Source organism: Oncorhynchus kisutch, linkage group LG21 (genome assembly GCF_002021735.2).
Source record: "Oncorhynchus kisutch isolate 150728-3 linkage group LG21, Okis_V2, whole genome shotgun sequence".
Taxonomy (NCBI): Eukaryota; Metazoa; Chordata; class Actinopteri; order Salmoniformes; family Salmonidae; genus Oncorhynchus; species Oncorhynchus kisutch.
This window is the reverse complement of record NC_034194.2, coordinates 13,356,850-13,372,253: the sequence shown is the minus strand read 5'-3', so window position 1 is coordinate 13,372,253 and position 15,404 is coordinate 13,356,850. Positions and strand designations below refer to the sequence as shown.

Sequence of the window (15,404 nt, the reverse complement as noted above, 5' to 3'; positions counted from 1 at the left end):
TGTTGCCTACCCTCACCACCTGGGGGCAGCCCGTCAGGAAGTTCAGGATCCAGTTGCAGAGGGATGTGTTTAATCCCAGGGTCCAAAGCTTCCACAGGGAGACAAGGGAGAGTTCCACTTATCCAGCAGAGCAAGCAACTGATCCAGTTAAGAAAGAAACGTCACTGTCTGTCTGCAACACATCTGGTTTATGTGTATCAGCAGTAGTGTTGCATGGTATACCAACATATACTAGAACATGAAAAGTGGTTTGGTACTAGAATTTGTTATTTTCGCTACTTCTGTCAAATGTCTCACGTCATCTACTGATTGGAACGATCAAGTCTGTCGCAAGCGCACCGTGCATGCCTCTCGCCTACTCCACTTACTCATACATTGCTAGAGCACTGGGAGTCTGGGCTGCAACATGTTAGCTCCCCACTCATGCTGCACAGAAATGAGCACACTTGAATATTGCGACAAGGCATGTTGAATTGTTGAAACTGTTAATTACTGTTTGCAAAACAATGCCCATACAGGCTTGAACACTTTACAATGCAATAAGATACTCATAGCTTTCGGCTTTGTAGGCTAACATTCCTTGCTAGCCTACAGCTGAAGGAAGCTAACATCAATTCACTACCGAAATACTTTGTAAAGATATGCTGATTTTAAAGCTGTTTGTCCCCAAAAACTTTATTGATTCACTTAATCGTCTCTCCCTCACATCCAAAGATACTTTTGTCCGTGACATGTCTCTCTCCCTCCCTCACCTAACTCAACTGACTGTGTGGGCATGTATCCATGACATCATTATTGGGTCTTAAAGACAGCATGTAATTTCATAAAGTAAGAGATTGCTTATTCTAGGCAAATGTTGTTAAGCAGTACAATAAAAATAAGTCCCAAATGGAAGGAAACAGGTTGTCATCTGTAGCCCCATGAAATCAGCGAAACCAACCTCAATAGTTTATCAATAGAGATTTAGCATTCAAATAAATGATGACCTTTGGTAAAAACAATCTAACTACATAACAAAGTCTAATTAATTGTATGATTGTATAATTCATTCATTAATGCATACATGGCTGTCTGAAATGTTGACATCAAATTTCAGATATAATGATATTGAACTCAAAAGATGCCCAACAATTGAACAGAGCAGTAGCTGAGTGTATCTGTCTACATCGTGTCATTTTGTGACTTTGGCTAATATGCCTTTTTTCCCCCTGTGGTATAATTATTTTAATCGTTTTGGTATCGAGTATCGTGATACTAAACCTGGTATCAGTATTGAAGTCAAAATGATGGTATCGTAACAACAGTAATCAGATGTGAGTATCAGTATTGATTTAAAAGTCTGAAGCCTCAGTAAGAGCACTTGTGCAAGGCTTGATGTCACTGTTGTCCAGATCCGGGTTAATATAGGATTTTGAAGCTTGATTCTTGCAGCCTTATCTCAATATCAAATCATTTCTGAGTTACAATTAAGTACCTTACTGTGTTTTAAATTCAAATGGTAAAAAAATAAACAAATAGCTCCTTAGCAATGGGCAATTTCTCAAGCAAGAATTTTGCTGTTTGGGAGTGGGCTGAGTGGGGAGGGGAAAACTGAAAATTAGCTATTATTGTCAGAGAGGTTTGGAACTCTCTCATTGATCTATTAACTAATTTACCACATGGTGATGTCAACATGGAAGGCCAAAACTCCATCCCACCAAAGCAGGCTGAAATTTCAGGCATTCTTACACTAAAAGGGCATTATCAGAATTTCCCAGTATTATTCCAACCTCATAGTATGGAAATTTTAAATAAAACACAGGATAATCCAGTTTGAGTCCACTGAGCCTTTTAAGGATTTCCTAAGGTCCTGTTAGTTCTTTGTCCTACCTAGTGAATTATTACGATACATCATGCTTAACCGATAGCCTGACTCTCACTGCAAAAGCCCCTCACCCCATAGTGGCTTTAATGAGGGATGGCTGAGTTGTTTAGCCTACACGAGGGTGCATGATCGCTGTCGGAGGATGTCCGAAAACAGCATATCTCCTCTTTCTGTCCCCTGGGAAACACAACGAGTGCGGACTATACCAGACTGCTCCAAGACAATGTCGATTCAACCGCCCACATACAAAACAATGCTTTTTATTTTCTTCAGGCTTTTCTTTCCCCCGCCATAACCAAAAGAAGTGTTTTTGAAGCCTGCTGCAGTGCTTTCAAAGGGAGCCAGTGTTTATTCCCCAAACCAAAGGAATTGGACTTAGTAGGGACATAGGCTATATGTAAACTTTTAACTCTGAATCTGGGGAGATTGATGCATATCCTTATTTTTCACAAACTATATTATAATAAGTGTAAGGTTATGTAAAAAGTAGTGTTGGGGCCTGTGTTTATTCCCCAAACCGAATGATTTGGACTTAATGATGGGTGGTTCTTGAAGTGCTCAGTGGCCCTTCAGGTTGTAATATAGCCCGTGAACAATAAGGCTCTGCATCAAACTCCCCAGTTTCAGAGTTCAAATACATAGAGCCTATGTACCTACTAGGTAACAAATGGGCAATGGCAACTTCATGACAAAGTAGGCTAAATGTTCAATCTTGGTATGAAGTGTTATGCTATATTTTATGTTCATCACAATAGCAGGGCAATATCACGGTAACGGAATTGCATTGATGCTCTTTCACATTAAAATGTATGCCAAACAAAAATAATTGATTCCAAAGTTTAACAAGCCATAGAACTCTATGCACATGTACCACTTAACAATTTAAACTGAACATTGGACCAAACAACACATTTTGGAAACAGAATTTAGGTCAAATCTCCCTCACTTTGTTGACCATCTTTTCCAAAAACTCTTAAATATCTGTTGCAAATGAAGATTCGACTATGTCTGCAGAAACAGTAGGGCTGTCAGCTTTTTGAGTTTTAATCACTTAATAATTCATAAGCCAAATAGATATCAGTAGAAACACTAATATGTAGGTCTACCTACTTGTTTTTTGGGTGAACTTTCATCATCCTCCCTCATGAGGGAGAGATGTGAGGTTTTGGTAATGGAATTACAAGGCACAGTTTCTTAAACTTACACAAGATTGATGTATTTCTAATACCTTAAGACTTTTTCCTGGTTAGGTGTTTTCTTAGACTCCCTTTCCATCTTTGAACAGAAATCAAAGCCTTTGCTTTTTCCTAATATTTAGGATAGAAAATGGTTGAAAAATGTGCAGTGCCTTCAGCAAGTATTCACACCCCAGGCCTTTTTCTGCATTTTGTTGTGTTAACAGCCTGAATTTAAAATGAATTAAATTGAGATTTTGTGTCTCTGGCCTACGAGACACACTAAACCATAATGTCAAAATAGAATAATGTCTTGAGTCAATAAGTAGTCAAACCCTTTTTGTTATGGCAAGCCTAAATAAGTTCAGGAGTAAAACATTTGCTTCACCAGTCACATAAGATGCATGGACATGATATTTGAATGACTACCACAGTTCTGTACCCCACACTTATAATTATCTGTAAGATCCATCAGCACAGATTCAACCAATGCCTTGCAAAGAAGGGCATCTATTGGTATAAAAAAATACATTGAATATCCCTTTGAGTATGGTGAAGTTATTAATTACACTTTGAATGGTGTATCAAGACACCCAGTCACTACAAAGATACAGGCGTCCTTCCTAACTTAGTTGCAGAGAGGAAGGAAACCGCTCAGGGATTTTACCATGAGGCCAAAGGTGACTTTAAAACAGTTTGAGTTTAATGGCTGTGATAGGATAACACTGGATGGATCAACATTGTCGTACAGAATAAAACAAATATTTCAAAAACATCCATCCTGTTTGCAATAAGGCACTAAAGGAAAACTTTTTTTTTTAAATGGTAAAGAAATGAACTTTATGTCCTGAATACAAAGTGTTAGGTTTGGGACAAATCCTACACCACACATCACTGAGTACCACTCTTCATATTTTCAAGCATGGTAGTGGCTGCATCATGTTATGGGTATGCTTGTAATCGGCAAGGACTAAGGAGTTTTTTTAGGGGGATAAAACTAAATGGAATAGAACTAAGCACATGCAAAATTCTAGAGGAAACCTGGTTGTCTGCTTTCCAACAGACACTGGGAGACATTCTGTATACCATACACAATGTATATAGATTATTTTTTTCTACTACGTTATTGACTTTATTGTTTACTCCATGTATAACTCTGTGTTGTTGTCTGTTCACACTGCTATGTTTTATCTTGGCCAGGTCGTAGTTGCAAATGAGAACTTGTTTTCAACTAGCCTACCTGGTTAAATAAAAAAATTCACCTTTCAGCAGGACAATAACCTCAAAAACAAGACCAAATATACACAGAAGTTGCTTACCAAGACAACATGGAATGTTCCTGAGTGGCCTAGTTACAGTTTTGACTTAAATCGTATTGAAAATCTATAGCAAGACTTTAAAATGGCTGTCTAGTAATGATCAACCACCAACTTGACAGAGTTTAAATATTTGTTTTAATGAATAATGTGCAAATATTGTTCAATCCAGCTGTGCAAAACTCTAAAACCGTGTTCACACTGCAGGCCTTAATGCTCAAATCAGTTTTGTTTTTCAAATCAGTTTTTAAATATCGAATGTCCAAGTTGCAAGTGACCAAATTGGATTTGTGTGTATTCAGACAGCAGTCATTTTCTGACATGGTTACGTTGGTTGTCATGGTAACGACGGGTTTGTGTGCAGTGATGTAGGCTGATTGGTGGTGTTCGTGCTTCCTATCAATCAGAAGTTGTGTAGGAAGCTAAGGTGACAACAATACCTGCCATGGATGTTTCCCAGTTGCTTTGAAGGTTCCAAATCATAGTGTAAGAACACTTTTTTAAAGCTTCAAAGGATAAGGTTATCTAACTTTTAAAACAAGTCCTTTTTGGCTAGCCACAGCAGTCAACTAAGTAGCTGTTTAGCTTTCTGGCATATTCTCTCATTTGTTTGTTATCAATTAGCAAGCTAGTTGGCTACCACATACACGTTCTTGTCAAACTGTCAACAGAGTAGCTCGCAAGCAACAAGATATGCCAAATAACCGTCTAAAAACCACTTGAGGGCAAATAAATCAGATTTGACCAGTTAGACGCAAGTCACATGGCTAGGAATCAGATTTGTATCCGACTTCAAACGACCTACGAAGGTGGCTTGAACTATCCGATTCCATGTGCTTCTTGGCTGTTCAGACGGCAGGAAAAAGAACACATTCAAATCAGAAATGCCCCAAAAAATGAAATGAGTCACTTCAAATTGTCAACGAGAACACTGCTTTAGAGACTTACCCAGAAAGACTCAACGCTGTAATTGCTGCCAAAGGTGATTCTAACAAAGGTGATGTATTGACTTGAGTGTGAATACTTATCATTAGGATAGATTTCTGTATTTTATTTTCAATACATTTGCAAACATTTCTAAAAACATGTTTTCACTTTGGCGTATTGTGTGTAGATGGGTGAGGGGAAAAACATCTATTTAATCAATTTTGAATTCAGGCTGTAACACAACAATGTGGAATAAGTCAAGGGGTATGAATACTTTCTGAAAGTGCTGTGCATGTATGTATGTGTGTGTGTGTGTGTGTGTGTGTGGACTGTTAGCTTTTATTTAACACCCGATTTGACATGCTTCTATAAACTTCACATTGGTGCTCATGGGTCCTTTACATGGATATGCCCAACAGCTGTCTCATCTAGATAATCATCACAGAAGGGGTGGTGTTCCCACACAAGCAGACCACACTGTGCTAGTCTTTAATCTGGAAATCAACCCTACAAAAACCTGTTTTGATTAGTCAAATAAAATCCAAATGTTAACCCCTCAGTATACAGTATTTTCATAGTGACTGCTCATCCCACCAGCCTACTGTATCAACCCTGGTTAATCAGGGTGTTTCTGAAAAACGCTCACAAAATGATTCAGCCAGCTGCTGAGAGAGACGACCACTATGTGGGAGTTGGAGGAGGGACCCATATTACCCAATGAGATCTGGGACAAGCTACTGTTGACAGCTGCCATGGCCCGGGGATCAGGCCCATGACTGGAGGGTTTAGTGGCACAGACGGTGTCTGAGCCGCCATTGGCACTGCTATCAAAGCTTGGAGCTTTGATAGCTATACCATATCTCACCTCAGTCATTTTCACACCGCTCAACCACTTCTTTGTATTTTTTTTATTTAACCTTTATTTAACTATGCAAGTCAGTTAAGAACAAATTCATATTTACAATGACGACCTACCCTGGACAAACCATAACCCGGACGACGCTGGGTCAATTATGCGCTGTCCTATGGGACTCCCAATCACAGCCGGATTGATACAGCCTGGAATTGAGCCAGGGTCTGTAGTGACGCCTCTAGCACTGAGATACAGTGCCTTAGACCGCTGTGCCGCTCGGGAACCCTAAAAGAAGTCCCAAGTGTAAGATTTTGTCTGCCAGCGCACAACAGGAGAGGTATCAACATAAATATGTTTACAACCATGAACAACAATATCCACACGTAGCATATAGACTCCCTCACTTATTTTTAGACCAGGAAATACACCTTTTTCTGCTCATAAGCACACTCTAGGGATTTGTACACATGGTCCTCCTCCTCCGCAGTAGCTCCTTCAGTGTGTGAATGCATCATCTGTTGCTGCTGGGGAGAGAGAAAGGAAGGGTTGATAGCTCTGCAGGCTTGTTGTGTGAAGTCCTGCTGGGGAATCGTGCTCCAGTTTGGACAGTGTTAAAAATCAGTGGCTGTCAGGGCAACTTACACCACGCATCACCCTTGCTGACTCTTCTGGTCCAGGGTTTCTGTGGGCCAAATGCATCAGTGCGTTAGGGAAGAGGTTGTAGTTCGTACACATATTAACACACATTCCACTATACTGTGCAAACCATATAGGCTATTTTCTACAATGACTTCTTGGCTCCCTACAGTCTTTTGGTCAATATGTGACCGCCTGCCTCGAATCGGTCTTATGTAGCAAAATTTGAAATTGTGTTTTTTACATCAGATAAAAGTAGAGACTCAGCTAGCAAATGGTATATCATACACTGCAGTTGAGGAAAAATGGGAAAGTAATTCTGCTTTGAAAGTAATCCTACTTTTGAGAAAATGGCACTTGAATGTTTTGGTACACCGACTGGAGAGCTCTTCTTTGTCTACACCCATTCAGGATCGTTCACACCCTCTTAAGCCTTAGTCCCACCCTTCTCTTTAAGGATTCACATTTGAGGCCATGTGGTAAACACACACTATATCAAATAAAATCTAAATTGATTTGTCACGCACAGTATACCGAAGGTGTAAATGGTACAGTGATAGTACTTGCATAGTAGCAATATCAAAAACAAAGTGTCCAGATAAAAAATATTTTATAAATATTTTATCGTTAGTAGGTGACGCTTACCTGACACACTTGTCTAAATTGATGGGTCATGTGAAGGAAATGCTATAACCACCCCTCACCCACATCTAACTAAGAGGATGGGACACTATTTTCTAGACATGTGCAGGTTCATGAAATAAAATAGATGGCCGTAATCACCCCCAGACACACCTGCTAATTTTATGGGTTTGGACATGTAGCTAGCTAGCTAGCTAAACAATGAACCGGCATAACCCCAACTCATACTACTACCAATACAAACATTGTCATAGCTGTAGTATGAATCTGAAGTAGCTAAAGCTAACAAGCTAGGTTAAATATTAAGTAGCTAACATTAGGCTATAACTAGCAATGCAAATGGTTTACATTATCTCAGCCAATCATGGCTAGTGTGAAGGTTCCTGGCTTTTTCTATGGCTAAACCAACTAGGCTCGTAGTTTAACAATTTTATTTGTATTTATGGATGGAATACAAGTTTGATATTAAGGCACACCGAAGTACACATGTTCCAGAAGGGATTAAGATAAAATAAATGTTTACGTTCACATGCTGCTCCTGTGAAGTAGTGACGTGTGACATACGCCTAGTTTCCTGAAACAAGTCCCATACATTTGAAGTCAGAAGTTTACATACACCTTAGCCAAATGCATTTAAACTCTGTTTTTCACCATTCCTGACATTTAATCCTAGTAAAAATTCAGTTTTAGGTCCGTTAGGATCACCACTTTATTTTAAGAATGTGAAATGTCAGAATAATAGTAGAGTGATTTATTTCAGCTTTTATTTATTTCATCACATTCCCAGTGGGTCAGACGTTTACATACACTCAATTAGTATTTGGTAGCATTGCCTTTTAAATGGTTTAACTTGGGTATAATGTTTTGAGTAGCCTTCCACAAGCTTCTCACAATAAGTGAATTTTGGCCCATTCCTCCTGACAGAGCTAGTGTAACTGAGTCAGGTTTGTAGGCATGCTTTTTCAGTTCTGCCCACAAATGTTCTATAGGATTGAGGTCAGGGCTTTGTGATGGCCACTCCAATACCTTGACTTTGTTGTCCTTAAGCCATTTTGCCACAACTTTGGAAGTATGCTTGGGGTCATTGTCCATTTGGAAGACCCATTTGTGACCAAGCTTTAACTTTCTGACTGATGTCTTGAGATGTTGCTTCAATATATACACAATTTTCCTCCCTCATGATGCCATCTATTTTGAGAAGTGCACCAGTCCCTTCTGCAGCAAAGCACCACCACAACATGATGCTGCCACCCCCTTGCTTCACAGTTGGGATGGTGTTCTTCGGCTTGCAAGCCTCTCCCTTTTTCCTCCAAACATAACAATGGTCATTATGGCCAAACAGTTCTATTTTTGTTTCATCAGACCAGAGGACATTTCTCCAAAAAGTACGATATTTGTCCCCATGAGCAGTTGCAAACCATAACCTGGCTTTTTTATGTTGGTTTTAGAGCAGTGGCTTCTCGCTTGCTGAGCGAAGTGATTGAAAAACAAGTTTTAATGACTCCAACCTAAGTGTATGTAAACTTACGACTTCAACTGTATATACTGTTATTCCAGTGTAGTCTCCAACACTGACCGCTTCGACAGCTTTGTTGTACTGTGCTGCTTTCTGTTGAAGCTTAGTATCTATTGTTTTTATATTACAGATTTCCAAGCTGTAGTTAAGGATTGTTTCTCCACTGTTGATTGTCGACGGAAATGCATCTGCTAGTGTATTCTACAAGATGACTTCTAAGCTTGATTTAAAGTGTCAATAGGAACCACTGGCATCACTAAGCTGACATCTGGATGTAAAAAGAGATTTCTCAGAACAGTCATTCTCTTTGGAAAATATGATTTCCCCCATTTCTTTGGTCACACTGTCAACTGTCATGTCATTCGCTCACCGAAAGGTTTCATGCAAACCATCAAGTAGTTATTGATAGTCTTATGCACTTATTAGCATGTTATAAAGTTGGGAGAGAGAGACAAATCCATATCGTGATAAATTGCCTGAATTGATGCGATAATGGTAAATAGAATTCTATGTTTATTAACATTATTGTGCACCTTAGTTATTTTTTTGTTATCCTTTAACTACTACTACTAGTTTGACAGTTGTAGCCATCAATTGTCCTATTAACAATCACCCATATTAGCAATTGTATTTAATTTCAATTTTTTTCTAGTATATGCTGTTTATCGTAATGAAGGACATCAGCAAAATTATTGCCGTAGGTGATTGGTGTCGGTAATGTTCGGTTTATCGTCCCAGCTCTATGTCAACCTCCTCTTCTGATTAATCTCATCTTGTGTTTACACCTTAAAAAATGTTCAGGAAGCTCAACTTGATCTGGGTTCCTACTTCCTACCGTCTGTGACCCTGTTGTCTGTGGGTAAACACTTGAAGGAGGAGGGAGGGAGGGGGGGGGGGGGGGGGGAGTTTAATCAGTGCATTCTTATCACTCACACACACACACAGACTTTCCTTCATTTTTGTTATCTTTCCAGTGCAGGATTACAGAATGGTACAGATAGTTACATCTTTAGAGTGTCTGGCCAGAGGCGGGATCAGATCTGGAACACATGCCCTGGGAGGTGTGATGTCAGAGCCTCTGTTCCACTGCCTTAAACTGCTTTCCTTCCCCTGCTCTCTGCCCTACAGTCACACAGGGGTCTGAAAAACATTACTCGCTGTCAAATCCTTGCTTCTTCTGTCCTTGTTTCCTCAATTCCTTAAAAAAAAAAACTTTAAGCTCATTGGAGGAGCAGGTACAAGGGAGGGACCTTGAATCGTCTCCACCAATCAATGTGCTTTGAAAGGAATGGAGGAAGCAAGGATTTGATTGGTGGTAAAGTTTTAAGACAGTCAGACCGGCCAGGGTTTCCTTCCATCCCGTTGGTCCCCACTCCTCCTGAGCTAATTTCACAGGCTTACTTTTAGTCTTCTATATTTGGAATTCCCATTGTTAGAACCTATGCTGCCCATGATATACTAGACAACATGCACATGGCCAGTACATTCATAAAAAGTGCCATCTTACGTCATTACCTACCAATGCACTACTACTACTATTTTTAAAAAGGTCTAGACATAATCTCCAACATTTGCAACATTGTTTCGATATTGAAATTCGAACTCAACCAGTGTTCAGTGAATGTAGCGAATGTAGAAAATGGTATGGTTTGGGATATAATCTTGCTTTTTAATGCTGGTAGCTAGCTCATTGTTAAAAAGCAATAATACACTTGAGTCCATGTGTTATGACATCATGTCACAGCTATGATAAAAATGTCATGACACATGGCCTCTTCAAATCAATGGCGCCCATTATTTGAGCTGAAGAAAAAGAAAATACACTCCGACTTCAGAATAAAATGTTACGTATTCACATAGAATATTGTAGTCAAGCAACATATTACATCTTGATATGTTAATAAATACATGCTGAGTTAATTTTGACATGTTTACCTACCTATGTACCGTAGACCGCAAACCCATAATAAGTCAATTGGGCTAACTGGCTAGCTACTACTGTTAGCTATTGTAGCTAGCCAGATAGCCATGAAGAATGGGTATCTACCTTGCATAATATTCATTTTAGGTCATTTTTGCCTGTTAAACTATCTGGTTAGCTACATTATTACGATTCACATATATAACTAGCTGATAGTTATGAAGTAAAACGTTTGCTTTGTGAAAATGTTGTTTTGTCTCTATTGACGGGTAGGGTAGCCTAGTGGCTAGAGTGTTGCACTTGTAACTGAAAGGTTGCAAGTTCAAATCCCCGAGCTGACAAGGTACAAATCTGATGTTCTGCCCCTGAACAGGCAGTTAACCCACTTTGTTCTTAACTGACTTGCCTAGTTAAATAAAGGCAAAAAAAACCGTTTTTTAATTTTGTAATTGACCTGGCTGGAAGGCTGTTCAGTGAATGGGTAGTTAAATCCATAGTAGCCATGAAGAATTGGTAGCTACCCACGAAAAATGTACATCTACCGTACATAACATTAGCTTTAACTTATTTTTGCCTGTTTAACTAGCTGGCTAGATAGATTATTACGATTCCCATATCTAGCTGACAATTATGACGTAAAACGTTTGCTTTGTGTGTATCTTGTTTCGTCTATTGTTTCCATTGTCTTGGCTGAAAGAAGGTTCAGTGAATGGGAGGTATAGTGTGAGGTAATAGAGTAGGGGGAGTGCGAGTGCTTCTCAAGTGTTATGCAATATCCACCCTCTCATCCTCACAAGAATGTATTCGAGAACATTGTCGGAGAACGCACTTGGAGCACGGGAGTATGCATATTGAAAAACACCCAGTATGTCCTGAGATAATATGTGGTCATCAAAATGTCCTAGTTCACTTCCTGCCAATCAGTCTGACCAGCAGCAGAGGTGTAATAAGGCTGCTGGTCATTAAATCAAGGAGAATATGTCCTTTATGGTTATAGAGCCGTATTGCAAACATCTGTATAAAAGGGACTGGTCCAGATGAACACAGTCCGGAGGCATCAATGTTCATGTCATAGGGGTCAATACACACCGACAGATGTTTTCAGCTGTTGAGAGCACATCATGTCTGAAGTTGACCCTGGCTTTACTGCTTGACCCTACTGCTATACGAATGTGTTTACTTCCTCTTCCATGAGCCCTAGTTACATGGAGTTTAGCTTGCACAAATTTGGCATCACGTGTGCTTCCTGTTTCCAAGCCAGGCAGTCTCCTCATATAGCCTAGGCTACCCATTTGCAACTGATGGGTTTTCAGTCTCTCATAGAGATTTTTAACTCATCCAAAGCTGGATTTGTGTTGACATTTGAATGGACACCTGCTGAATGGCACAATCCTTGCATTACTTGTAATGATTTTATGATTAACATTTTAGATTTTTGTCAGACGTAGATGAACAGTAATTAACACACTCAACACCACACAATGTCAAATCATCAAATCTGATTGATTACCAGGGTTTTCGGTGACATGCCACATTTTGCTGTTGTGCCTTCACCACACTGTCTGTGTGGACCATTGACCAGTGATATGTACACTGAGGAACTTAAAACTTTCCACCTTCTCCACTGCTGTACCATACCGTCTGTGGATAGAGGGGTGCTCCCTTTGCTGTTTCCTGATTTCCACGATCACCTCTTTTGTTTTGCTGACATTGAGTGAGAAATTATTTTCCTGACACCACACTCCGAGTGCCCTCACCACCTCCCTGTAGGCGGTCTCGTCGTTGTTGGTAATCAAGCCCACCACTGTAGTGTCGTCTGCAAACTTGATGATTGAGTTGGAGGCGTGCATGGCCACGCAGTCGTGGCTGAACCTGGAGTACAGGTGGGGGCTGAGCACGCACCCTTGTGGGGCCCCAGTGTTGAGGATCAGCGGAGTGGAGATGTTTCCTACCTTCACCACCTGGGGGTGGCCCGTCAGGAAGTCCAGAACCCAGTTGCACAGGGCTGTGTCAAGACCCAGGGACTCAAGCTTAATGATGAGTTTGGAGGGTACTATGGCGTTGAATGCTGAGCTGTAGACAATGAACAGCATTCTTACATAGGTATTCCTCTTGTCCAGATGGGATTGGGCAGTGTGATGGCGATTGCATCGTCTGTGGACCTGTTGGGGCGGTAGCAAATTGAAGTGGGTCTAGGGTGACAGGTAGGGTGGAGGTGATATGATCATTGACTGGTCTCTCAAAGCGCTTCATGATGACAGAAGTGAGTGATACAGGGCGATAGTCATTTAGTTAATTAAGTCATATAAAGAGCTCCAGCCCATGATAAAGCAAACAAAATATAATAATAGAATGGAATAAATACTTTTTTCCACTGGAAAATACATGCATTGTAAGGCGATAAACGTAGAGGTTTGAGCTGGTTTGACAGACAGTGTGCGTTGCAGTTGCTGGTTCGAGTCAGCACTGTAAACTTTGTGGAGCCCAGTCTATCTGTGTTAGCCTCTCCTCAGCCCAGGCGAAGCGCTTCTCGAGCCCTGTGCATCTTAAATCAGGAGTTTATCCTGCTGTAGTGTCTGTTTATGGATGGATATGGGGATGTAGAAAGACAGCTGGAGAACCTGGGACATCGCATGCCAGTGGAAGTAAACTGCAAGCTCTGTGTCTGCTGGGATAAAGAGTGAGAGGATATCTGCTAGTCATTTAACCTGGGGCTTACTGGGATGTTTGTTTGTTTGTTCTCTTCGCCGGATCGGTGCTAGCTGTAAAGAGGCTGATGAAGGAGGCTGCTGAACTGAGGGACCCCACAGAGCACTACCACGCCCAGCCACTGGAGGTGAGTCTCACCTGGGACACCAAAACTCACTCGGGCTCATCAGCACCACAAACATCCCTGCCCTCCTCATTATCAACATAGTGTGTCATGGGTGTGTGATTCCCTATATGTTTCTTACAAATCGACAAACAACCCCACACAAAACACATAGAGAAGGGTGTTCTCTAGCTAGCTGGACTAATCATTGAAATGTGTTAATTTGACTGACTTGTTGTGCACCCGCAGGATAATCTGTTTGAGTGGCACTTCTCTGTCCGCGGACCCCCAGACTCGGATTTCGACGGTGGGGTTTACCACGGCAGGATCGTGCTGCCCCCGGAATACCCCATGAAGCCCCCCAGCATCATTCTACTCACAGTAAGCACCCAATAAACACACACTCATATACACACACACTTATGAAGATATCCCCCTCTCTCAATCAATCACAGCCAATTATGTGTTAGTTGAAGTAACGATGAAGGCTAGCTAATCAAATGATCAAGCTGGAAGATGGACAGCTATAGACATCTGGCCATAACCAACAGCCACATCTGGTTACATCACACCGAGCCACTTACTGTCAGAACAAGACCTAGCTGTCTTTGCATGGTCATTGCCCTGTCACAGAGGTTTTGAATGGTTCTGTGGTGATGCACCAATAATAACCTGAAGAACCAATGACAGGCTGATAAAAGCCAGTGGATCTGAAAGCTTGTGACAGTCTTTATGCCCAGTCTCTTTAAAAAAAAATGTATTGTCTCAGCTCAGGCTGGCATGTTTTTCTTGGTCTTTGAAGGCACTCTCTTTTTCTTAACATCTTTTTCTTAACATCCCATCCCTCCCATCAACCTCTACCATCCCCCCCTCTGTCGGTTTTCACTGTCTATTTGTTGCTTGTTCAGCCAGGTTGTCATAGACAGCGATATGGTAATCAAGATCCTATCATAGAAATCCTATAAATCACTACACCATATTATATATGTGTTCTAGATGTAATTCTATAGTTATGCTTCTTTTTCAGCCCAATGGGAGATTCGAGGTGGGGAAGAAGATCTGTCTGAGCATCTCCGGCCACCACCCAGAGACATGGCAGCCATCTTGGAGCAGTAGGTATCCCTGTGTAACAGGTGTCACTGTGACTGCTTTTAACAGTATGGCTACCTTCCTCACTGGCACTCGAGTTCGGATCCTCTGTCTCGCAAACACACGTGACTGCCCGCTTGATAACATCTTAGCCAACTACGCTACTGAAAACCTAGCAGTTCGGTAGTGCGAGTAGAGAAATGTCTAGCATAAGAGTCAGGTTACCAATCCAACACCGTTACACCTACAGCTATAGGCCGCCTCTATCCTGTTCCCCCTACTCCTCCAGATGCTGCACCAAAACTTAGCCCAGCATCCCCACTCACTTGCTCTCTGCCTGGCGGGTACCAACAGGAAGAAATGAGACATAGCTGACATAGTTCCCAAAATGTTTTGCATACGGGATGATTTCTGTATTTTTTAATGTTTACATATCTTGAAAACTTGATTTGCTGACAAGCAAAACATTTTGGGACTATGTCAAAAATTGACTAATGATACAAATACCAAAAGATTGTTTTTGGATGGAGTTTTCCTTTAAGACTCTTCGTTTGAATTTAAATGAAGGCAGATATGCAAATGTTTTCTTTTTTTTTCTCAACTTTGTTCTACATTGTTCTATCATTGGGCTTTTCTCCCACAGTTTAAGAAGT

The 15,404-nt window shown here is 40.8% G+C and overlaps 1 protein-coding gene across 1 annotated transcript in view; it reads left to right on the top strand.

Moving 5' to 3' along the window:
* Window positions 1-15,404, top strand: part of LOC109866468 (ubiquitin-conjugating enzyme E2, J1) — a 33,916-nt gene that overhangs the window by 4,316 nt on the left and 14,196 nt on the right. Inside the window, exons 2-4 of the mRNA XM_020455155.2 lie at window positions 13,613-13,686; window positions 13,912-14,043; window positions 14,690-14,774. Coding sequence (XP_020310744.1) covers window positions 13,613-13,686; window positions 13,912-14,043; window positions 14,690-14,774 — 291 coding nt within the window. The remainder of the gene's footprint in view (window positions 1-13,612; window positions 13,687-13,911; window positions 14,044-14,689; window positions 14,775-15,404) is intronic.